This window comes from Euprymna scolopes, chromosome 25 (genome assembly GCF_053919585.1).
Source record: "Euprymna scolopes isolate OS-2025 chromosome 25, ASM5391958v1, whole genome shotgun sequence".
In the NCBI taxonomy this organism is placed as follows: Eukaryota; Metazoa; Mollusca; class Cephalopoda; order Sepiida; family Sepiolidae; genus Euprymna; species Euprymna scolopes.
Genome location: NC_136506.1, coordinates 61,174,715 through 61,202,191, shown reverse-complemented (window position 1 = coordinate 61,202,191; position 27,477 = coordinate 61,174,715). Strand labels below are relative to the sequence as shown.

The window sequence follows — 27,477 nt, the reverse complement described above, 5'->3', positions numbered from 1 at the left end:
TAACTTGCTTTGATAAAATATATGCATATATAAATGCCAAAAAATCACTTGCCTATAAAAAATACTATTCAATGGGTACTTTCATTCTTCATTGTTAAGAATTTACCCATATTTATATTTTAAATTCCATGTATTTTTTAAATAAAAGAATTTTTGGTGCTAATGCACTTACTGATCCGCATTATTTTTTTAATCGTATTTCCAAGTTTAATTAAAGTTTTATGTTTTTTTATTCAATTGTAAGGTTAAAGTACAGAATAGGTACAAAACATCCTCCCCTCCCCATGTTAAGAATGGCTTTTTAAATAATAACGTTATTATTTCAGCACGGATCAATAAGGGCATTAGTACCAAATTTGTTTAAACAACTATTTGAAAATGCTGCCATTCGTAAGCATTGTTACGGTGTTAGCTAAATGCCGAACCGGTGTTTCTTTTTGTTTTGAACTACGGATGAACAGAAGGACGTAAAACCAGACGTTCGCATTAGCCGTCTAGCCTGGTGCGTGAAGAAATATGTGTCTCCATAGGTAAAAAATACTCAGTTTACTTATAAGTTTTTGCCTTAAAAAAAAACACCAGTTGAGGAATTTTTTATTTTATTTTATTTTATTTTATTTTATTTTTTTTTTTTTTTTTTTTCTCAAAGAAATACATGAGTTTTTGATTTAATATATTTTATATCCTCTTTATGGAGTGATTTTTTTTTTTTTTTATCTAAAAAAAAAACATTGAATGAAATAGAAATAATTTTCGTAATAAAACGAAACTTTCTGTGCAATATAAGAAGATTATAAGGTTTCACTTAAAAAAAAAAAAATTCAACGTGGGTTAAAAAAAAATGTTTTAAACTTTGGACTTTACAGGTAAATTTGCAAATAACTATTTTTTTGTTTTGTTTTAAATTAGCTTATTTTATTTATTGAGCTCTTATCTTCAATTTGTGATATATAAATTATATTCGGTTTATTGGAAAGAGCATAAAATTTCACATTGAACCTGAAAATATCGTAAAAATTGAACCAATAGAAAAATTTTGATAGATTTTTAAAGTTTAAAAATTGGAAAAAATTTAACTTGTAAAATTCAATTGATTTCATTATGTAAAAAACATGGCTGCATGAATGCGTGCAAGCACTTTATAAACACTTTAAAAAAAAAAAAATATTTCTATTACTTTTCAAACGACTTTAATAGTTTATTTTGGAAGTATATTCCATGAAGAAAATAAACAACCCACTTTAAGAATAGAAATTATGAGTTTTTTTATATTTTATTCGCAGTTTTGTGTTAGGGGTGTCAAAAATTCACCCAAAATTCTGATACACTTACACATGCACTAGGTGCATCAGAATTTTGGGTTAATTTTTGACACCCTTAACACAAAACTGCGAATAAAATATAAAAAAAACTCGTAATTTCTCTTCTTAAACTGAATTCTAGACAAGCGTTTTTCTTTTCTTTTTTTTTTTTAATTCACGCCCCCCCCCATTTTGAAATGTCTATTAAAATGAAAATAATTAATTTTCTCACCTAAAATTTATATATCACAAATTGAAGATAAAAGATCAATAAATAAAATAAGCTAATTTAAAACAAAAAAAAAAGAAATTATTTGCAAATTTATCTGTAAAGTCCAAAGTTTAAAACCTTTTTTTAAAAAACCATGTTGAATTGGTTTTTTTTTTGTTTTGTTTTTTTTTAAGTGAAACCTTATAATCTTGTTATATTGTTCAGAAAATTTTGTATAATTACAACAATTTTTTTCTATTTCATTCAAATTTTTTTTTTTTTTTTTAGATTTAATAAAAAAAAAATCACGCTAAAGAAGAAATAAAATATATTAAATCAAAAACTCATGTATTTTTTTTTTTTTTTAATTTTTAACGGCAAAAACTGATAAGTGAAATGGGATCATTTTTCATATACGGTGGGCTATATTTACTAGCTTTTGTTTACAGCACGCAATAGAAAGAGACATTAATTCTGGCGCTTAAAGCCACCGAAGATTTATACTTGAAGAAAAGTAGATGTCTCTCTTTATTTTAACTGTGAAAAACATCTGATGTCGTGTTTTTTTTTTTAACTCTTTGCTTAAAAAAGTATTTTATTTAAAAAAGACATGGAATATAAAATATAAATATGGATAAATTCTTAACAATGAAGAATGGAAGTACCCATTGATTAGTATTTTTTATAGGTAAGTGATTTTTTGGAATGTGTTGTGTGTGTGTGTATATATATATATATATATTAAATGAAAATTCGTTGATTTTCTTCAAATCTTTTTTAAAGAAAACCGATTTAAAAAAAAAATATTGCATAATTTGCTATTAAACCTCTTATTTTTTAAAAATTTGCTCTTTGCTCCTTTAATTGAAAAAAATTAAGGTTTGAATTACATTTTTCAAATAGTTATAAGCTTGGAAAGATAGGAGGTCGAATTATTCAAGTTTTTATTGCACATTTTTAATGGCGATTTCTGACACTGCTAGTGCACGTGTGAGCATCAATATGTGCTTGATAAAGCCATCAACTATTGAATTATCAAACATAACATTATTTTAGTTATTTTTAAATGTTAGAGTAGTTTCATGGAAACTATATCATGCTTCTCTTCATCATCATACTGTTGCTTTTACAGGTTGCCATGTGTTGGACGACTTTTAGAAATTGACTTTTAAGCTGATCTATTTTGTCCAAGTCTTTATTTATCCCTTTTTTCCTCAAGTCTATCACTTCCTCCATATTTTCCTTGATCTTACGACTAATGATGCTGCCTCAATTGTTCAAATTCCTGTCCATGCTTTCTCTGCTGGTAACTTTCAATCTCAACTACTCATGCCCTTCAATCATCAGTTGCATAAATCAACTAGGCTCATATGACAAAAGAAAAAAAAATTCAAAACTAATGCTATATTTATTGTCTATGCCTGTCCTGTGTATTGTACTACTTATATATTAGACAAGTATTAAATATATTATTGTATAATTTCTTTATCCATACAAACCTTATTGGCTACATATGTCTGTACATATTTCAGCTGTTATTTCTTTCGAAATCCAGCATACTAGATCACTAGTCTCAACTGATTTTCAAACGTGAATGAAAACTATACAATAATATGCCTCTATTTGTTATTGAGCACTGTTTTATAAACATGCAGATGTGCTTACAGTTATATCTCATAGGATTAGCAAATCTCTTGACAGAGGCAACCTTTCTAGGGCAATTGCTCTTGACATATCTAAGGCCTTTGATAGGGTATAGTATAAAGGTTTACTTCACAAGATCTCCAGCTATACCATAGCTGGAAATGTCTTCTCAATTATTAAATCATTTCTCTCTGATAGGTTCATTAGAGTAGTAGTTGATGGGCAAAAATCAGAAGCACAGTATTAATGCTGGAGTCCCTCAGGGGTCCATCCTGGGCCCAACTCTTTTCCTAATCTACATTAATGATCTTCCAAATCACATCCTTACATCATTCGTAGACATTTTTGCTGACGACACTACCATCTATGGTAGCACATCTAAGACAGTAAACAACCAAGTTCTCTCCGATTATTTCTCCTCTGATCTTGATCACATTGTACAATGGGGAAAGGAGTGGCTGGTTACTTTTAATGCATCTAAAACCAAGCTTCTATCTTTACATCATAAATGTTCTGATCCTCATCTGGCATCAATTAAAATAATGGCTCTCATCTTCAGGAGGCTTCAAGTTTTGACAGGCTTCTGGGCTTGACCTTTAATCCTGATCTTAAATGGAATACGTACATCAAATCTGTTGCCAAGGCCGCTGGAAAAATGATGAGATCCTTCTATCGATCCAGTAGATATCTCACTGCTGATGCAATGCTCTATCTATAGAAGAGCCAAATACGTCCAATGATGGAATACTGTTGCCACATATGGGCAGGAGCTGCTAGAAAAGACTTGTCCTGCCTTGATAGGGTTCAAAATAGACTTCGTGGCCTGGTGGGAGATGTCCTTTTCTCTTCGCTGCAACCTCTATCTCACAGAAGAGATGTTGCGAGTTTGTCTCTGCTTTATCGTTATTTTCATGGAAAGTGTTCGACTGAGCTTCAATCTATGGTCCCCCCTCACCAAACTTTCACAAGAAACACTCGTCGAAAACACTATCAATAATTCTCCCACTCTTTATCTGTGCCTAAACCTAAACATAGATTCCATGATCAAAGCTTCTTTCTTAGAATTGCACGCCTATGGAATTGTCTTCCATTTTCCTGCTTTCCAGCCATCTATAATATGGTTGTCTTCAAGTCCAACGTGAACAAGTTTCTGATGAGCCGTTCCACTTAAGTTAACAAATTTACCGAACTTCCATTACTATCGATTACTATATTGTCCTTTTGACTACTGTACACTCTTTAACCCTTATCCTTGAGTGGCCTTTGGGCCTTGATAAGTGGTGATCCCCATAAAAAAAAACAAGAAAAACGGTATCAGAGCTGATATGCTGGGTCTGATCTGAACCGACATTGTATATCCATTTGATCAATGCTGAAGACTGATGACTAAGTATCATAAAATAAACCTGAGCTTACCACATGCACAAAAAAATGAAAAAATAATATCAAGCAAATATAAAAGCCGTAGAGCTTAGAAATAAGAACTACTCATTATGATAGCCAACATGAAGGATCTGGTGAACATTCTACAAATTTTTGTCCTTAATTCAAGTAACAGAATACAATAGACTAAAATATAGTTCAGTAAATGTGATCAATACAAACCAAAATCTGTTGACATGATCATATGAAACTATATACTGCTTTCACACCTATCTGACCGGTTATTCCCCGCAAATTTATTACTTTGAGAAACAAGGATGGTATTCCAATACCCCATTAAAACTATGCACTTTAGATCCATGAAAAACCTCTCCAACTGCTGAAAAAAGGAAACCCTCTTTGCCAGCAGAATTGAGCGCATAAACCACAATGGTCTGAAACACCCTGTTATCAATGACGACATTGGCTATGGCCAGCCATCCTACGAATCCACATGAACAATGCTCACAGTTACAGGCAGGATGCCTCTTACTAGTAAGGAGAGATACCACAACTACGAATAAAAGGCCAAGGAGCCATAAAAATATCTTTCTAGCTAATAATTTTTAATCTATTACATTATCTAGTATTGGGGTGGGCAATATAGTATCAGTTCTATTGTCATAAAACCATTCACCCAGGTATTACCTCTTTCTATTTTAAGGGAGTTAGGTTAATCCTTCCAGGTATTATATCCTCCTTTGAAAGTTGTCATGAAATGATTTATTTTTCGGGAAGAGAGTAATGTATCTTTTCTATTGCCATGATAACATACTCTCAGGCATTCTAGTTTTATCGGAGGATCCTCTCAGCTATTACCTGTTATTTTACCAGGCATTACCACCTCCCATGGGGGATAATGTGAATCATCCTAGGTTTTACTATTTACTTTGGTAGCTAGTATTATGTCATTCATTCATGATACATGCTTTCCAAGCATTACCTCCTGTTAGGGAGGGGCAGTGTGGTATTACATTTCCTTTTTGGGAGCGGGTGAATAGTGTACTATCTATTCTGTTGTCAGAGGGAAGAATCAGTTGATGTAGTTTGAACACATTCTTCAGAATAGTAAAAACAAACAAATTTTGTAATTCATTTTGATTAAGAATTCTAGATATAAAGTTTAGTATCATTATGATATATTTTAATTTTAGGAAGCAAACAAAAATGATGCAAAACTGTTCTATCCTGTATTCTAGTGTGTGTGTGTGCACGCACGCGCATTGAGGTATGTTGCAAAGAAATAAAGTGTTTTCATTGTATGAATTAAAGAGCTAAATTCCAAATATCTATTTAAAAACTACATATAACAGATGGATCATGATTTCATTGACACTAGTACACTTTTACTGTTCATATAAGGCCTTTACAATCCATTTTAAATCCTCATCAACTCCTGGAATTATATATAATTTTGATTCTCAAAAATGTCTAAAATTTAAGGCTGAAGCTTAAGGGATATTAAAAAATTGAAAGTTGGGGAATGTGAAGGATTTTAATTTTTAAATAAGAGTTTGTGTCAATATTATGCCTTCTAAAAATGCCAGAAATTCAGCTGCCCAAAATTGTTGATAAGGACAACAATTTAAATTGCCTTAATCTAGAAGTATTGTTTTTTAAAAAAAAGTTGGACCATTACTTTTTCAACTGAGCAGCTTTGTTCCAAACCTCATAATGATCAGTTAAATTTAGGAATGAATCTATATAAATACACTTAGAGATATTGAATGCAACAGGTAAATTGATATATATATATATATTAGGCAAGCCGCCTAATGTTGCCCATTTGTAAAATACACTTTTACGATATTTTAATTTATGCAGATTTCATATAGATCCAATTCTCTATTGATTATTAAATTGTACCCAATATGTAGTGTTGATTTCAAACGTTAAAAAAAATCTATTGCTTTGATGACATCAGCTAGAATCTAAAAATCTTCAGAAGAATTCACTACAATATATAACCTAACGATAGATGGATATCAAAGCTTTAAAAATGAGTGCAGTTTAATATATAAATGTATATTTGCACATACATAGAGTAATTTGCAATTGTATTTTGAATATCAGTTGCAAAGACTTGGTGGTGCAGTACTTGGTAAAACTCAGTTGTAAGTTACACTCTTTTGGAGGTTGAAAGTTCAATTCTTAGTCCAGGCGATAGAATACAATTGCAAATTATTTAGGATTTCTACAAGATTGACAGAACGAGAGCATGCTATCCCCGTTGATTAAATAAAGTTTAACAAGATACACATGAAGAAGGTCAGAGATTACATTGACCGAAATGTGAAAATCACACTTTAGATAAGAACAGTAGTCTTAATCCAAGTAACACTCTATTTCTCATGCAGATTTAATACTTTACATTGTTTAGACACTATTATTTACACATAGTTGCCACAGAATGGCAATTTATGATAATTTAGGCATAATTTGTGAAATAATGATTGTAGATATTGGGTAATAACTTGTTTGAAAGTTATCACCAGCAACATTGAATTGAAGACAAGAATTTAAATTTTCATATTTTTAGATAATCTGAGACCAAATTTCCATATTTGAATATTTTTGTCCAACATTTGAATTACTATAACTCCGGTTGGGATAAACATAGAAATTATTGATGGCTTGTTCAAAGCTGAGTAACAGAATTCATTGAAAATCATACAATTTCTTTTTCTTTGGTAATTTCGAAGGGTGGATTGGGAGTGTCAAACTGAAAGTCTATCTTTATGTATTTCAGCTCCAAAGTACAAAAATTGTATTAATTTTGTTTAGATAAACAAAGGACATTTGTAGAGAGCTCATTGGAATTGTATGGACAGAACAAATTAGTTTTGATCAAGAAAATATTATGTCCAGTTTTTTAAGAGTCTGGCAGTCCGATTTTCATGTTTGTATACAGGGTGGAACGATAAAGTTGTTGCCCTAAAAAAAACAACACTACAGCTTTATTTTAAAACTTTTATTGAAAAAAATCAATTAAGGTAACTTGATTATGTAGTAGAGCTGACATTTATTCAATGTAGCCGCCTTCAACCTCAGTCACCATCCCAAGATGGGTCCAGAACTCGGAGCATGCTTTTTCCATAAGCGCCAGTGGGAGAATACTTAGCAGATAGTGACCAAACAATATAGTCCAGCAGGTTCAGGTTAAGGTAGGAGGGGGGGGTCAGTGAGAGAAGGGTACAAAGTTGTAGCACTCCTTTTGAAACCAAGCGTGGGTCTCTTTGAACGTGGGCTGGTGCTGCGTCTTGCTGCCACATCCGGGGTCTGCCAGCGACCACCTGATTGCATGAGGGGATCACCACACTGTTCAGCACATTCAGGTACACTTTGGTGTTGACTTTCAAGGTGAGGTGGCATGATGTGACCCTCACATACAATGACCATAACCATGGCAGAAAACTCCGTTTTCATTACCCTGGATATGTCTTTATTATTTGTGGTAATCCAGCGATTCATTTTGAGGGTGCTGGCAATGGTCCTGTTGTCATAACTTGGATTGATAGAGAGCTTGAGTTGTACAGCTGCACATCTCCGATCTCGCTCGTTGGACATTGTGTCACTTTCAGACATGATAGAAACCTCCTATTGCTCTTCGGATTTGTACACAACTGATCAAGTAGTAGATGGTTTGCAACAAAAAAAAAAAACAGTTTCCATCAAACAGAAATGAAATCATGTCATCTTTTTTTAGGGTGATAATTTTATTGTTCTTCCCTGTATTTGGGTCTGAAAATACAAGGATTGCTATAATTTCAGTTTGGACAAAGATAGAAATAAGCCATTTAGTAGTTTTTAGAATTTTTCAGAGATGTAGATTCCCTTCTTTTTTTTCTTTTTTTTAAACAGAATTCCCTTTTAAAACTAATTTTTTTCTTAAAGATGAAAACTCTGATTTTTGCTATGGCTTGATTTTATTTCTTTCCTGCCCACTTGCTTTATCTTTCTCCCCCCCCCCCATTTTTTTCTCTCTTCCTCTTCATCTTGTTTTCACTTTCCATCTTTTTTATATCTTAAAGATCTGATACAATTTTTGTATATTTGTTGAAATATGATTCTAATTACTAATTATAAAATAAAAGATAGAACTTAAAATGTAACATTTCAATAACAATAAAAAACATCAAAGGAAGCACATGTAATTGTGCATGTGTGTGTGTTATCACCAGTGAGCAATCAAGAAACCAATAAATAAAAATCCTTTTTTACATACTGTCTGTTTTGAAACTCTGTTCCAATCCTTGAACACACGACGCAATTTCCATCAACTCAACACCTACTTCTAGTGTGTTTGTCTGGGGAGCTGATTCTTGACTCCTATTGCCTCACTAGCTGTGCTGGGTTTATTTCCATTCACTGCCAGGCCATCTAACATGTACTTAATGTAATACTTCTGAAATTCATACTAGTTAACATAATCTCTACCTGCAAATGTAGGGTCCCAATAACAAAAATAAATTAATAATAATCAAATGTGCACTACAAAATTGCATTTTCTCAGCAGAATGGTAAAATGTGTACAATGTTGGTGAAGATGAGAACAGTGATGATCATGTGTCGGTATTGTATCATTCTTTTGAAACTTCCACAAAATTTTGATGACAACCAAGAAATTCTTTGGCAGAACAAAGTACCAAATTCAGCATACTCCTTGAGGCATGTATACCTAATCAGGGAAACCTGTGAACCTATGAGTTTTGATCAAATGATTCTGCTTGAAATGACTTAAATGCAAATGGCTTGGCTTTGAAAATTGAAGTGTTTCCTGTGTCAGTTCAAGAAGTTTCTCTCAGCATGAAAATGCAAATTGTATACTATAAATCGATGGTTCAACTAACCTTGACAAAATCCAAAATGGTAGTTTCAACCTTCATCATTCAGCTGTGGATAAAGTGTGTACATCAACATTGAAATTAAATCTAAACAAGATGCCAAAAATAACAAAAATTAAAAGAAATATTTTTTTCATTCCGTTTATTTGTAATTTGCTGCGAAAAATCAAAGAAGTAATTCCTAAGTTTTATTAATAAACATTTTCTCAAAATTAGTTTTCTACATAAAATATTTAACAGAAATTACTTAAAACTCTTACAGTTTTCTTAAGAATTTAGAAATGATGATCGAAACTATAAATAAAATATCAAATGAAAAAAAGAGAAAACTAAAATTCATAGAAAACATGACAACAATAAGAAATAGTAATAATTCTGATAAATTAGAGTAAAAATTGGGGCAGACTAGGGAGAGATTACTACACAATAATTTTTCAGCCAAAAGCATAATCTACCATCAAATATATACCAAAAAATTTTATATGGGAGATACAGTGCCAGATTTTTAAGAGATATTTTAATTATAAAAACACATATAGTACATGGTTATGAAACAATTTTGAGGAATTTAACGATGGCAGATGGTCACAGGGGAATGAAAAAATCTTAAAATGAGCTAGAACATGTAGATACTAGCAGTTCAGCCTGGCTTTTCTTGGATCCTATGTACTGTTCATAACTTTATGTGCATATGTGTATATATATTAAAAAGTTTGACTCATGTCGAAAATTTTAAGTGTTTAAACCCAAAATTGGCAGAGGAATTTGGTAGTTTACAAAGGTCAACTCTTTCAACTTTGACCTCTTGACAGCCAAATGTTCTCCCAAAAAGTGATTAAAAAGCTTGCTGTATGTCTGAATATCCTTTATGTAAAATTTCAGATGTTTAGACCCAAAATTGGCTTAGTAGTTTGCTAGAGACTGTAAAGGTAAAATCTTTTGAAGTTTGACTCCTTTGGCAGACCAATTTTTGGCCAAAAACTGATTAAAAAGCTTGCTCGATGTGTAAATGCACTTTATGTAAAATTTTAAATGTTTATACCAAAATTTTGCTGTGTAATTTGGTAGAAACCGCAGAGATAAAATTTTAAAAGATTTTCTCTAATTTTGACCCCTTAAAATTCATTGTTTTGGGCTCAAATCAAATTAAAAAGTTTCATCCATGTCCACATAACCGACATCTAAAATTTAAAGTGTTTAGGCCCAAAATTGTCAGAGGAGTTTGGTAGAGTTTTCAAAGGTCAAATTGTTGAACTTTAATCCCTTGGTAGCCAAATTTCTGGCCGAAAATTGATTAAAAAGATTTTCCCAAATGTCAAATCGCGAGTCTGTAGACTGAAAATCGACAAAGTAGTTTGGTAGGGAAATGTACACACACAGACAATTTCACTTTTATAGATATATAAATTTAGACAATCTGTATAGTTTATGTTTGAGTGAAAAACTAGAAATTTAAAAAACGACAATCAAAGAAATAAAATAGCCACTGACAGGCCTAGCAGGGAATAAACTTAACATTAAAACTAAAACAAATGAAAAGTATATTGGGGAAGAAAAAATCAAAAATTTCTTATTTAGTTATCATCATCACATTCAATGTCCGTTTTACGTGCTGGCTTTTAGACATAGGACGGTTTTCAGAGATCAATTTCCTGAGTAACCTATCTCTTACCAGGTCTTTATTTATCTCTCTTTCTTTCAAATCTATCCTTATCACTTTTTATATTTTCCTTTACTTTTTTTCTAACTGGCCTGGTATTTTTTTTGCATCTAATTGAAGCACTTTTATCCATTGTTTCAATGTGACCAAACCAAGACTACTTTTTTGCATACATCTCCCTATATTGACCACATTTAATCTTTATTCAAACTTATCAAAGCCTTCCTTTAAGACTTGAATTACACATCCTTCATATTGTCCTCATATTATTTCTTTCTATGCAACACATATTCTCAATACTCACTAGCCAAGTTTCACTTTCATACATAATCACACAGCACATACGTGCCTGATAGATCTTGGTCAACAGTTGTGATACTTTGCTGGTTAGTAATAACAAAAGTTATCTGAACTCATTCCATCCAGTTCAAACTCTTGCTATTCCACCAGCACCAGACTTCACAACAATTTCAATAGCCTTACAATCCAAATATACTTTCTCCACATTTGTTCTTATTACTGTCCATTGTCTTATTATCTATACTTATCAGTAATTCCACTGCATTTCTTCTGTACCTAATGCTGACAAGTATCATAAAAAATGAGTTGCTCCTAATGCCCTTTACACAAACTGAGCCAGGGAATTTGCCAAGTCTTTAACTCCACTATCTTATTACATGCAAATACTAAATCATCAGCATAATTCAATTATGCAAATGAAAATCTCTGGACAATGCTTCTAGAACAAAGTAAAAACAACAAATTCAGTACAGATTCCTGATATACCCTCACGTTAACATAAAAACTATGCTGTTAATTCTTGGTACTCTAAATCCACAAACGCAAACTACAGATTCTTCTTACATTCGCCTTGCTCTAAATATAATATCAGTAGTACCTTGCTCAAACATAAAGCCAAGCTGTATCTCGTCTATGTTTATCTGACTTCTCAGTTACTACTCAATTATACACTCACTTTTTGAACCTGGTTCAGCAATGTAACAATTGTAAAAAATCTCATATATTAGCTACAAAAATTAAAGATGTGGTAACTAACAAAGAATCATGCGATTGCAACCTATGCTTTGTTACTTTGACCCTCTTAGAAGAACAACAGAAACTTTTTAAACAAAGGGAGGAAATTCATAGGCTTAAAAAAAATGATTAGGTGGTGAGAGGTTTCTTATTGGTTCAAAATTGGTGTATTGACAGCTTAACTAGATAGCTAAATACATCAACTACTTTCTCATTTTAACAATTATATTGATATGAATCCAACTCTGAAAGATGGCATAACATATTGGAAATAAAGGTGAATGCTTTACCTACATGCCTACCAATCGAACAAAAATATTTTGTCTGTTTAATCGGTTTATAAGTTTGGTGTAGGGATACAAATTCTGCATAGATCTTAAATAGTTTGTTTATTTTAAACAAATGTTTCATTTTTAATAAAGAAAAGATTGATCTGTGCAATGATGTGACTACAAAAAAAATTTATTTTAACTTATTTTTATTTATTTTTTATTAGTAATACACACAGACGAAAAAACGCTTTGGATAATCAGATTTCAAGGTAGTTCTACTAAAATAGCCATATTTTTCAAACCAAAGCACTTCAAGACTTCAAATTACTACTGTTTTGTTCAGAAATGAATATACTTTCAAATGAATTAATAAATATGAATGTACATTATATATTTTAAGAGTTTTAAGCAAATAAAGTGATAAAAATGTGAACGTCATAAAATGGCGTTTTCGGTAAGGTTTTGTAATGACCCTCCCTGTTTTCTAAAAGCCTGTACCATGATTTTATGAAGAATTTCATCATGAAATTTAGGAAACAATCAGAAGAGGTGTTAATCTTAATACTGTCAAGTGTCCGAAATATTTTTGACCATTTCTTTTTTTGTTGTGTTAAAAATAAGACTTTAATATGACGAGTATCGAACATTTTGAAAAAAAATTTCATCGGACACCCACTAGTAAATAAATCATTCTTTTTACTATCTTTATCAATTAAAAGTATTATTTTTATGTTGAGTAGAACTGCGGTAATTGATAATAATTTAAAAGGACCTATCCGAAAAAAAATGTTTCTGTTTCTCGAGTTTGGTCAAATTAATTTAGTATTAGCAGGAGTCATAGCACAGTATAAACAACACGCGTTTTTTAATTTTTATTCACAAACAAATTAAGAAAAACATGAAAATATGAATATAAATGTACTGATGTGTTTAATTAGAGCTATTTTGTTATCAGAATAACATTAGTTCAGAACTATTCGGTTTTCAGGATGTATAATAACAATCCCAACCAATTCGGCATTATGAATTCATTATAATTTTTCACATTTCTGGTCAAATTTAAAAACATGGTTAAAAAAACAAAATAAACTTTTGTAGATATATAGCTTGCATGCACTTTTATTCATTGCATTAGTTTTGAACAACGAATTAAAATGTTTTACTGCGAACAGCCACAAATGTTTTTTTCAAAATCAAAAGATGTATGAAAATCTCGTTTGTATTACTATACACATAGATTTGAAAAAGTTGTCCAAAAACAAATATGTAACAAATAAATGTTATCAAAGGCAAGATAAGTTACTTTTCTACCTAACTGGATATGTTTTTAGTGTTTATATTTAATGTAACATGTTTATTCAGCTCGAAAAAGTGTTTACCTATGTATTCGAAAATTTAAAATGGCGGCCGACTCTCTCTTTGGGAAAATGAGTTATAAATAAAAAAAACTAGACAAAATACTGTTTGAAACTCGCTCAATATATGTTACTGTGACATAGGCGGATATATATTCGGTGGGTTTTTAACAGTAGTTTGACTAGTTTTTTATTTTTAAATCATTTTCCCAAACTTATCGTGTGAAAGAGATAGTCGGCCGCCATTTTTAACTTTCCAATACATCGGTAAGCACTGTATGTTTTTCGAGCTGAATAAACATGTTACATTAAATAAAAACACTAAAAACATATCCAGTTAGGTAGAAAAGTAACTTATCTTGCCTTTTGATAACATTTATTTGTTATTTTTTTGATAACTTTTTCGAATCTGTGTACAGTAATACAAACCCCGTTATTTTTTTTCTACTTATTAAACGAAAGGTATTTTTACAACTTGCTCCAGCATAGTATAAACAGCCTATGGAATAAACACTTTCAACCTCGAAAATAGAAATCAACAAGTTTATGGCATTTTCTTCGAAATTTCGTAACGCAGTTTTTTATTAAATTAAAACTAAATATAACATTTGCCGACTTATTTACCTGTCGAAAACACACAAGCACACACATATATATAACTTTCTGTTAAGATATTTATTTGAAATTAAATTTTTGTGAAACTAACCGCCCCCCCCATATTGTTTTGTTGTTTTTGTTTCTGTCAAGTCTTCAGTATGTTCAAAATTTTCCTTAGCCCTACAATTAATTCAAAGTCCGAATGGCAACCCTCCCCATATTCTCATTGCATAGAAACCCTCTTAAAACCGCACATAATCGTCTTAAAAAAAATAAAGCAAAAAGCATACAGGATTTATCTCCCATAAAAAAAAACAGTTAACTGCCCTAAAATGCTAGAATGACTTGTAATGGGAATTATTTTACATTAAATTCTAAAATAATTTGTTTATCTTTCATTAAAGTTTTTCATGGCATTTCATACATAATTGCCTAAAAAGGTAGAATCACATTTTGGGGGGGGGGGTAAACAGAAGGTGTTAATCTACAATAATACCAAAGAAATATTGCAATGTATTCATTTTTAAATGGTCCTATGTTTAGATTAAAGTTTTTTGTACATAAAGCACATTACAATTCAACTTTGAGTTCTCCAACTTCTTTTCTGTTCATGGATACATGGCATTTTTAAGGAATTGCAGCATATTTATGCACATTTACTGCAGATTATTTGGAAACCATGAAATTTTGGAGATTTTCAGTCACATATTCTGATTCCTTGTGCAAAAATACACTTATATGGTAAATTTCATTACTTAATCTTGTGTTTTAACAAAGATATGACAATTTTACTGAAAAAGTAGTGTAAAAAATGTGACAAAACGCATATGGTCTTAAAGAGGGAAAAATATCCAAACGTGTGAGGCACAAAAATAGTCATAACTTCCTTAATTTTAATCAGATTTTTAAAATTTAAAAAGATTCTTTCTTAGCTCATCAAGCTCTTTCTATGTATACCAATATTGAAATATTTTAAGCTATTTCAATTTTTTCATGTGTATTGCTATTTTTATTTTTCTTATTACTAGTGAAAAGGTTCTAAATGTGCTTGTTCAATCGACTTTAAAAGGGAATAATCCATTACAAACAAAAGGGAATATCACCGAGTACTATTTAACTTGTAGCTTTAAATATATATAGCAAACAGGCAGACTAATACGGGATTTTATCTTTTTATATTTTATTAGTTTTTCTAAATCTATTTTTAAAAGAAAACCTATCTAATATAAGCTATATTGTAATTAAACGGATTGCCTTTTTTATATTACATAATAATATAATTAATAATATAATTATATAATATACATTGTGTTCACAATTTAATTATATATATATATATATATATATATATATATATATATATATATTGTGGATTTGTGCTGTTATGAACGCGTTTTCATTTTAAAAACTGTACAACCGGCGAAGCGAACATCTTTCTATTTTATGTTCTGTGTATTTGGGATCGTTTTACTTTTATTTATGTTGAATTCACCTATTCGTAACAACCATCATCGTCGTCGTCATGAACGTTGAGGATTTGTGCCGTTATGAACGCATTTTCATTTTAAAAACTGTACAACCGGCGAAACGAAGTCTCTCTATTCTATGTTCTGTGTATTTGGGATTGTTTAACTCTTTTATTCATGTTGAATTCACCTATTCGTAACAATCATCATCATCGTCATCATAAATGCTCCTTCATATATATTCTACATGTACGTGTATGTGTACATGTATGTACATGCGTGTATGTATGAATGTTTGAGTGTATGTGCATGTTGTCATGTGTGTTCTTGCGTATGTATGTTTGCGTGCATCTGTTTGTATGCATGCTTGTATGTGTACGTGTATATCTTTATTTCGATATGTGTGTGGGTGTGGAGAGAACTCCCAAAAGCCCTGTTAAGGCAACCCCTCTGGGTTAAGCAAATCTCTGATTTAAAAAAAAAACAAAAAAAAAAAAACACATAAAGCGGGAGACCAGTACCCGCATTAAGCTGGTCTGCAGTTTGATTTGTTGCTGGCTATCTTGCTCATGCTTGTTGCTGGATCTCAACATTTTGAACCGAGAGAGAGACTTAGCTGCCGTACAAAGCTAAAACTCTGTAACATCATCTTTGTATAGATACTTTCTCAGGCATTTGTCTATAAAAATTGTCCGTGGCGATGGAAAAAGTGTCATGTGTGTAGCCCTGAAATGCTGGAAGCATGTAATAATTGATCTGCCATCATTCTATATATGCATATGTATGTGCATGTATGTATGTATGTATGTATGTATGTTAATATATGTACTAGTGTATGTATGTGCATGTATACCTATTTGTATATGTATGTATATATGTATGGGTGTATATATTTTTTATTTATTTATTGTGTATACATGTTTGTGTGTTTGTATATACGTATATATATTTATGTATATATGCATATAGGTGCATATGTATGTGTAGGTATATGTAGGTAACTTTATGTGTATGTATGTATATGTGCATACATGTGTACGTATATGTATGTATATGTGTGTATGTATTTGTATATGATAGTATATATGTGTATGTATATGTTTGTATGTATGTGATATATGTATTGTGTATGTATGGATGTGTGTATGTATGTGTGTATATATGTATGTATGCTAAGGACCGTCTTCAATGTCGTGTCTGCTTGAGCGTGTGAATTCGCTGGCAGGACTAAAAAAAAAAAAAAAAGGTTATCTTCGGTCTCATGGACTTTCAGTGACTGAGGGAGTGGCACTCGTCTGACAAGACGTTGCAATCATCATCATATACATACTAGCTGTACCCGGCCACGCGTTGCTGTGGCTCAGTTTGTTAAAATGGAACACATTCCTCAAGAAAAATTGCATTTTGTTCGTTTATTTACTTTTATTATTTTTTGCAATTTTTTTTATCAATAAAGGAACAACACAATCATTTGTGTAAAATAATTAATATTCGAGAAATTGTAAACAATAACAAAAATACCTGATACCAAATGCAGTAAAATTCAAGTATCTTTTATACATGCTGAAACTGTGCTTAAGTTATTTTTATTTCATTTCTTGTATTAAAAGTTGTCTTTCCAACAATTAACTGGTTGCATGTCGTTTAACCATTGGGGACTTTACTCTTGGAAAATTGTATCAAAAATCTATGATTATCACTAACTCTAAATTTTGGAGTGCAACTCGAACTTAGGGTTAGTGGTAGATAAGTCATTTGTTAGGTGTGTCAGAAATTTCGTGAAAAATATTGAATAATTCTACCTCATTTTCCAAGCTTATAACTCCTCGAAAAATGTAATTCAAGCCCTAATTTTTTTTTTAATTAAAGGAGCAAGGACCAAGGTGTCATTTAAAAAACAAAACAAAACAAAAAAACAAACATGTTTTTAAAAAAAAGAAGGTTTTAAACTTCGGACTTTACAGGTAAATTTCTAAAAAACACTACTTTTTTTTTTGTTTTAAATTTGAATATATTATTTATTAATCTTTTATCTTCAATTTGTGATATATAACACTTTGGTGAGTAAATTAATTATTTACTTTTTAATAGACATTTGAAAATGGGGGGCTTGAATTAAAAAAAAACGTTTGTCTAAAATATTATATTCGGTTTATTGGAAAGAGCATAGAATTTCACATTGACCCTGAAAATATTGTAAAAATTGAATCAATAGAAAAATTTTGATAGATTTTTAAAGTTTAAAAATTGAAAATACTGAGCTTGTAAAATTCAATTAATTTCATTACTGTTTTTTAAAAAATAAAAAAAATAATATTTCTATTACTTTTTATACAACTTTAATAGTTTATTTTGGAAGTATAATCCATAAAGAAAATAAACAACCCACTTTTTTTTACATCGTGTTTTTTTTAATAATATTAAAACAGTCACCCGCTCCTACATGCACACCTCCAAACATCCGGGCTTATATATAAAAGCGAAAATGTGTATGTACGTTCACTTTTTGTGTATGTCCAAGAAAGGCTTTTTTCAGAAAAGCGCTCAGTCGGTTTACAACTTCTTAAACCTTTTTATATCTATCTATATATATAAAAGGCAAAATGTGTGTGACCATTTCGTGTATGTCTTCAAAAGGCTTTTCTCACACACGCTCCCGGGTTCGTTACTATCGCTTACAACTGTTTATATGGGTCCTATATCATAATATGTAGGATTTGGGAACGCGGGTCGTTTCTAGATTTATTTACGTCGACTTTTATGAGATTCGCGCTATTTCGCTTTGTCCCCGGTTCGTCCTGCATTTTAGTATAAATACAGTGAAAAACGTTGGGTTCTCGGCTTTCGCTCTGCTTTCCCCCCTTCCCACAATCATCTGGGGTGAAGTGAAAACTAAAAATAATGATCGCGTGATGACCTCATTTAGCGTCGTCCTGTCAATCAAACCTCTTTTAGCTTTATAAGCTTTAACTCAACACGCTAATCAACTACTCTCACTCGTGGTCGAGACCGTTAAGTAGTTGGCATTGGTTTCCACCTCCGCGTCACAGCTTCCGGGTTCCATCCCTCCTCCCGAACAAACGTTTGTTTTTTTTTTTTTGTTTTTTTTTACTTCGCTTATTCTTTAGTTTCCTAACCCCCCCCCCCCCCCATACACAGATTTATTTATGCCATTTTTTGGATTTTTTTTTTTTTTTTTTACATCGTCTTTTTTATAATATTTAAGCAGGATTATTAATTCCCCCCCCCCCTTCCATACACACACCTACAAACACCCGGGCAACGCCGGGTACCCCCCCCCCCTAGTCTATATATATAAAAGGCAAAATGTGTGTGACCATTTCGTGTATGTCTTCAAAAGGCTTTTCTCACACACGCTCCCGGGTTCGTTACTATCGCTTACAACTGTTTATATGGGTCCTATATCATAATATGTAGGATTTGGGAACGCGGGTCGTCTCTAGATTTATTTACGTCGACTTTTATGAGATTCGCGCTATTTCGCAATGTGCCCGGTTCGTCCTGCATTTTAGTATAAATACAGTGAAAAACGTTGGGTTCTCGGCTTTCGCTCTGCTTTCCCTCCCTTCCCACCATCATCTGGGGAAAGTGAAAACTAAAAATAATGATCCCGCGATGACCTCATTTAGCGTCGTCCTGTCAAATCCTGTCAATCAAACCTCGTTAATCAATTACTTTCACTCGTGGTCGAGACCGTTAAGTATTGGCATTGGTTTCCCGCATCAAAGCTTCCGGGTTCAATCCCTCCTCCCGAACAAATGTTTTTTTTTTATTACTTTGTTTATTCTTTAGATCTTCGGGTTCATTCCTAACTACCTACCAAAACTTTTTTTTTATTTAAGTGCACACACACCTCCAAACACCTGGGCAACGCTGAGTACCCCTGCTAGTATATATATAAAAGCGAAAATATGTGTGTGTGCATTTTTTTTCTGTATGTCTGCCAAAGACTTTTTCAGGGTGGCTCTTGGGTTGGTTGCTCATTCTTATAACTTTTTATATGCTACCTAGAATGTACGAATTATGAAAGGGGGTGGTGTGTATCTTTTTTTGGGGGGTGACTTTTACACGCTATTTTCGCGATATTTTTTATACTCCGCGTGTTTCTTTGGCTTTGTCATATATAAGTGAAACTGAATCGTTGCAAAATTAGCCTCCCTGGCACTCGTGCTCGGGACGTCCAGAAAGCAACGAGATTTGATCAATGCGGCCAAAATTCGTCATATCAAACAATTGCTATACATTATAACAGTCCTCTATAAATGGGAAGCTGGTTTTCCCAAACATCTTTGGGGGAAGCAAACAACCTTTGCAGAAACTAGCTTTCAGCCAAAATTAAGTGCATTCCATTCCCTATGGCATGATGGTTGACCTCATTTAATTGACGCACCTGTCACATCACTTTTTAATTGTTTGACTTTTTAATCGTTTCATTTCACACATTTGCAATTCTCTGCCAGCGTAGCGTGGCGGTAAGCCTATTAACCTCAAGGGTTCAGGTTCGAGCTTACTGTATCAAAACTTTTTTCTTTTACACCTCCAAACACCGGGCAATGCTGGGTACCCCTGCTAGTCTCTATATATATATAAAAACAAAAGTGTGTGTGTGCGTGTGCATTTTTGTGTATGTCCGCAAAAGGCCTTTTTCGCTGGGATTCTCGGGGGGGGTGTTACTATTTCTTATAACTTTTTATCGAGATCATCATATGTAACGCTTACGAAATGGCGTCATGAAAGTCTTTTATTTCAGCGACTTTTATCTTAAAAAATTTGCGCTGTGAATTCGTTTTCTCTCTGCTGCTCCTCCTGCTGCTGCTATTGCATGAGATTTGACCTAGAAAACCACCTGAGTTTATAAACACTTATTTTCGACTCATCTAAAGTGACTCCCTTTGCGGTGTTGTGTTATGTCATCAGACTATTAACTTCAAGGCTTTGGGTTCTGGCCTACCTTCATCCTAAAACTGTTTTTTTTGTTTTTTTTTGTTGTTTTTGTTCGTTTTTTGAATATTTAAACAGGGTTATTACTTTGCTTATTCTTTTGTTTTGATTTACCCACCCTCCCAACACACACACCTCTAAACACCCGGGCAACGCCGGGTACCAACACTAGTCTAATATACAAAAGGCTAAATGGACGCGTGCGTTTGTGTATGTCCACAAAAGGCTTTTTGGGTGGTGTTTCTTGCATTGGTTAGATTCCAGGAGAAGTTTTCTTATACTTCCTAGATCGTAATATCTCAGATTCGCAAACAGACATTGTCTCTATCTTATTTTTTATTGCGTTTTAAAAAATTCCCTCGTTTCGAGTGTTAGTTTTTGTATAAAGTGAACCTATTCCGACCAGGTAGTATCTGTTCTGAAATTGGTCCTTGGTCAATGTAAGGGAAACCCTTCATACTGAGACAATTACTATTTATTTCGATTCTGCCAGAGTGCCCCCTTTTTTGGGGGGGAGCTGCTTTTCCACACCACATTAAAAACGACCTTTGTGAGAGGTTTAAAAGCAACGCCATTTCTGCAAGTCATCTTTTTGATTGACTATGTTTAATATGAATGCTTTACACTTCCAGTTGTGTCATGACGTAGGGGTAAGACGTCAGGCTTTCTTTCGCTTTCTTTTCCGCCTTCGCGTCACGGGTTCGAACCTGCTTGCCTACTACCACTTTTTTTTTTTACACTTCCAAACACCCGGGCAACGCCGGGCAACGAGGCTAGTATAATAAAAATAAATAAAAAATCTGCATCAAAATATCATATTTAAGCATATTTTACAACTGGGCAATGCTGGGCGGCCTGCTAGTATAGACATATTGTTTCCATTACACTTGCTTTTAAGTTCAGTGTTTGAATTGAAAATTAATCAATACTTGCTTATAAATATATAACAGCCTCAAAATACAAGAATTTATAACTAGTGTTATGAATTTTAGGGCTGCATTGGATGGGGAAAAGGTGAAAAACAAAAATGTTTGTTTTGTATATAACTAGCATTTCAGCCCGGCGTTGCCCAGGTGTTTGGAGGTGTGTTGAGCAAAAAAAAAAAAAAAAAAGTGGTAGTAGGAAGACAGGCTCGAACCTGTATGCGAAGGAGGAAAAGAACGGGGGGAAAAATCTGACGTCTTTGCTGTTACGACCACCACCAAATCGGAAGTGATGTAGGTTTAAATTAAGGCTAGACAATCACAAGAGGATGACTTTCAAAAATATCAGCGAAAACGCGACCCCCCCCCTGTAGAAAAGTGGCCAGTTGAAGGTGAAAATATTAATGCTTTTAGCCAATTTTTTTATATTTGTCGTCTGAAAGGTTGAACTTCAAAACGATACTGATCTTGATAAAATCCGTCGCCTCTGTCGAAAGTTTTAGGCAGACATACAAACATACATACATTTATATATTGGTAACTAAAAATTTTCGACCCAAACACATTAAAAAGCTTGCCCTATCTTTGAATACCCTTTACGTAAAATTTCAAATGTTTAAACCAGAAATTGTCTGAGTAATTTCGTAGAGACTGCAGAGGTCAATTTTTTTTAACTTTGATCCCTATTATGACCCCTTAACATTTATTGTTTTGGGTTTAAATCAAGTTAAGTTAGATCCATGTCCAAGGAACCTATATCTAATATTTCAATTGCTTATACCCAAAATTGGTAGAGGAGTTTGGTAGAGTTCTCAAAGATCAAATCGTTTAACTTTGACCCCTTAACAGCCAAATTTCTGTCCGAAAACCGATTACAAAGATTTTCCCAAATCTTCATACCCTGTCTATCAAATTTCGAGTCTGTAGACTTAAAATTGACAGAGTTATTGCATAGGGAAATGTACACAGACAGGTTCACTTTTATAGATATATAGATTAGATAAAGAAGTAACATCTTTTAAAACTTCACTCTCTCTCTCTCCCTCTTTCTCACAACTTGTTTAAAGTAAAAGTTGACTGACTGCTGTAAACCTAATTTCAGTATTGTTTTTGAAACAACTATTAACAACAATAAAAAAAAATGTAATATCCGCCTCATGCATTAATTTGGTCCCACAAGAATGAATATTGCAGTAGTAGTAGTATTTTTTTTTTTTTTTTACTATAACCAGGTCAGAAATCATACTGAATCCAATGATGTATGGTTTGCAAATATACCTTATATAGTTTCTGAGTTTTAATCAGATATACGCATATATAGAATTACTTTATAGAAAGACTAATTTGTTATGAAAGCTTTTTAACTCTGTTTGTTTTATGTCGTTGCGTTATTAAAATATTTAAATAGTTTTTTTGTGTTTGTTGCTAATAATTATTCATTGATTGTTTTTGTTTTTTTAAATAAATTTCTAAGATTTTTATTTTGTAATTCAAATGTATCAATTGCATGAATAATTTTTCTTTTTATATTCGTAATAAGTTTAATGCTTGCTGGTAGTAAATTCTATTATGGCTACAAATATATATTTTTCAATTTCTGCTAGTTATTAACTCTTTCATTTTAAAATCACTTTTTTTTATGATTACATCTACAGGACCCCATAGTCATCTTCAACAAGATCCAAACGATCCAACCAAATGGCAAGTAGTCCAAACCACATCCCAAGCAGCTACTCCAATGAGTTCCCTTAGTCCTGCCGATAGTCCACAAAGCCAGGTCAATGTAGAAGTTCCCCCAGCAAAACGCTTGCGAAGAGTGGCTTGTACGTGCCCTAATTGTCGAGACAATGAAGGAAGGTAAGTAGACACATCCGACTTTTTTTATTTTTTTTATTTTCAACTTCTTTTTATGAAATGTGCATCCTGGGGTCATTACAATGACGAGCTTCCTATGATGAGGGGCTTTGGGGTTAGGGTTGAAGTCTTAGTTACCATTACTCTCAGGATCACTCTGAGCTAGAGGAGTGGTAGTACTCATTTATGCAATTTGTCTCACACATGACACTAAACGACCTCAGACACACTTTCATATCAAAGATCCAAGTTCTCTTATTTTTCACTAGCGAGGGGTACCCGGCGTTGCCCAGGTGTTTTTGGGTGTGTGTGAAAAAAAGAGGTGGGTTTGAAAAAAAAGGAAGCTTTTACGACGTGCAGTTGGAAAATAGTGTGAAAAAACAAACAAACAGGTGCTCGTTTTTTGATTGACGTGATGGCGATTTTGTGCGGGGACAGTTTTTAATGAGGTCAATTGAAAAACCCGCTCGCCCATCTGATATGACGAAGCTTACACTGGCTCTGGGCCTGCAATTAGAGTAGAGTTTCGCTTTTGTTTATACCGAAAAGTGAATGTAACGCGTGCCGATGCGGGAAATGTGGAATAATTAAGGTTTGAAAGTGAATAAAATTAAATAGGCAGGCGAGGTCTGTGGGTAACTCTGAGATATTACAATTTATGGATGATATAAACAGTTTTAAGAAGTTGCGAAGCGAGCGAGCGCTTTTCCGAAAGAAGCCTTTTGCAGACATCGCGGAAAAGCACGCACACACACACACACACACACATTTTGCATTTTATATAATAGATTAAAAGAAAATATTCCATCAAATAAAATGTTTTTATTATTCCTTATGACATTCTGTTTCAATCAATCTTTATTATTTTGTTAAAACATCTTGGTAAAATTATTTACTTTTCGTTTTTTTATATAACCAATTGATTACTCACTGTTATTAAATGAGAATGTGTTTAAAATGATAAAATCTCAAACATTATCAACATACTATTTAATTAAATGTGTGATTTTAAGACGTTCATATTTCTGTGATACAATAGAAATTCTGAAAATATCATTCTCATATTTTATAACGAATACAAAGCATAATGGATTCATTTGGATTATTCAGACTACTATTTAAAACGGTTTGGCTGATGCAACCTTTCGACCGTTATCAGGTACATCCATTCAAACAGTTTTATTTATTTAATCAGCAGAGGTAGATTGTTCTCATACTGTGAGCTATGACTCATATTAATTTATTTTATCACCTGTAGTAAAGTTTAAGTCTGCATCAGTTTGGTGTTTTAATATCTCATTGTAATAAAGTTTCCTATTCCAAAAGCTTCTTTCCAACATATAGTCGTAATAAGTTTTGTGGAACTCTCTTCCTGCTGTTTTCCTTCTACCTACAACTTTGGTCTTTTTAAGATTAAGGTCAATAGGCATCTACTTTGCAATAATCATTTTTCGTTTTCGTTGTTTTTGTTGTTTGGAAATCGCTCAAAACAAGACATGAAGCCATTTGATGTAATGGCTTCATGCCTTGTTTTGAGCGATTTCCATAAAAATTAAAAAAATAAACCTTTAATCTCTAGAAGACAAGTGATCATTGAACCATATATTAATGTTAGTTCAAATAATCTAAAAAAAAAAAAAATTAATCCTCACATAAAAATTCTAAAACAATGAATTAATTTACATTTTAAAGAAGACAAAACTAATTGAATACTTAGAAAATCGTTTTAAAATTAAAAAAATGTCTAATTAGTGTATATCATAATTAGATAATGTAACAAAAATGATTTTTAAATATTTTTTTAATAGAAGTTTACTTGGATTTTACTCCACTAATTTCTATAAATTTAAATCTTTTAGGTTTTAATATCAAAATGTTGTGCAAAATCCAAGAGTTATCTACCTTTGATAACATCTCCATTTTAACTATTTTGTGAAAACAGTAGTTATGAAAAGAATATTCAAAAAACAAAGTTTTTATGTTCAATTTATTTTTAGTTATAAAATTATGTTTAATTTAAAAAAAACGTTTATGATTTTATATTTTAATTGGACATGTCTTTCTTTTGGTTTTAATATCTAGAAACAGTGAGAAAAAAAAGCAACATATTTGCCATATTCCTGGTTGCAATAAAGTGTATGGAAAAACATCCCATTTACGGGCGCATCTTCGGTAAGATATAATTTTTCACTAATACTTTTGTAAAATACTTTTAACCTGGTATCAACTAATATACAATAGATATTCACAAAATGTTATTTTTTGTAATTTACATGCATGCTATCCTTATCTTCACAAGTTTTTACCCATTTTACTCTACATAGTTGATGTTGTCAACCTTTTCCTTCTTTTTGTCAATTTCTTTTTTCTCTGTTATGTTTATATTAGTAACGCCTTATTTTCACACTTTATATATCTGTCCTGTCTTTTGCATTTATTATTTTTCATTCTTTTGAAACTATTAGTGGTATCAAAAATTGGTTAAATTTGCTGAAATAATGTTTAAAATATGTTTAGATGTCTTTGCATCATTGTGACAGATTCTCAATTGGTCGATTTTCTTTTCCCATATCAGATGTGAGTTGCATGGCACAAAATGACTTTTCTCTATCGTTTATGCTAGTTTTGATGTGATATTGTTAGAAATAGCAAACATGCCGTTTTAAATAATTTCTGCCATCTTGTTTTCTTCTAGGTGGCATACTGGCGAGAGGCCGTTTGTTTGTAATTGGCTTTTTTGTGGCAAACGTTTCACAAGGTCAGATGAATTGCAGCGACACCGCAGAACACACACAGGTAATGGCTTAATAAAAAAGAACCTTCATAAATACTTAGAAGCGATCCCTGGAAGACCAAGCTGTAATGAAATACAGATAGCAGCCATAAAGGGAACAGTATCTATTCTTAAAAGAGCCCTCAGATATAAATTTAAATCATAATGGAATCAAGTGTTAGCTCGAGGAAGGAGCCCCTTGATCTCTTAAAGTTTATTGAAGTAAAATACAAAAAAAAGGGGTAATAATAATTGCAATATAATATAGATAATATATGACTATGACTTTAATAGAGCTGAACGCGAAAAAATAACAAAATATTAGGATCTAAAAAATTATTGTAAAACAACATGGTCTTTTAAAGAAATGCACATTATATTGGTTGTGATAAGAGCAACTGGCCTAATAAAAAAACATTTTAAGAAATAAATACTTGGAAACAATCCCTAAAATACCGAGCTGTAACGAAATACAGATAGCAACCATAAAGGAAACAGCATCTATTCTTAAAAGAACCCTCAGATATAAATTTAAATCCTAATGAAATCAAGTGTTAGTTCCAGAACAGAGCCCCTGGATTTCTTAAAATTAACCAAAGCAAAGTAATAATAATAATAGTAATTGCAGTATAGACATTTTTTGCCTATATTACTTCTGTTTTTTAAAGAAGTATTAAAAATACATTCACCATAATTTATTAATTGTGATTAAATTAAATTGTGATGATGGATAAATTTTGATTATTATTCTTTTATTACATTTTACTTTTTTTTGTAGATTTTTTTAATATTAATGAAAAAAAAACAACTTTTCTACATATCCCAAAAATCATTTTCAGTGTGTTTCTACAAAATTAATGAAAAATGACAAAACCGGTGAAATTGGTAAAAATTTAAATCTTAAAAACACTGTAATTTTTAAAGATATTATTCACATAAAATTCTTCTATGTATTGTTCTTGTCTTTTTAAATATAAAAAACTTTTAAAATTTTATTTTAAAATTAAACATTACCAATGGTGATTAATGCAAGTTGTATGGACAAAGAAAAATTGACAATAAAATAAAAAAAAGAGTTCATGTATGAAAATGTTATGAAAAGTTCTTGTTTGTTGGTTATAAATAACAATACTGCACATTTGAAAAAAAAATTCTTGA

The 27,477-nt window shown here is 32.0% G+C and overlaps 1 protein-coding gene across 3 annotated transcripts in view; it reads left to right on the top strand.

The window, feature by feature from the left end:
- The window catches only part of LOC145247382 (uncharacterized), a 37,601-nt gene that overhangs the window by 6,101 nt on the left and 4,023 nt on the right, over positions 1-27,477 (top strand). For all 3 annotated transcript variants that reach the window (XM_080109067.1, XM_080109069.1, XM_080109068.1), the window contains exons 4-6: positions 23,348-23,549; positions 25,629-25,718; positions 26,242-26,342. In XM_080109067.1, the coding sequence (XP_079965193.1) occupies positions 23,348-23,549; positions 25,629-25,718; positions 26,242-26,342 (393 nt within the window). The remainder of the gene's footprint in view (positions 1-23,347; positions 23,550-25,628; positions 25,719-26,241; positions 26,343-27,477) is intronic.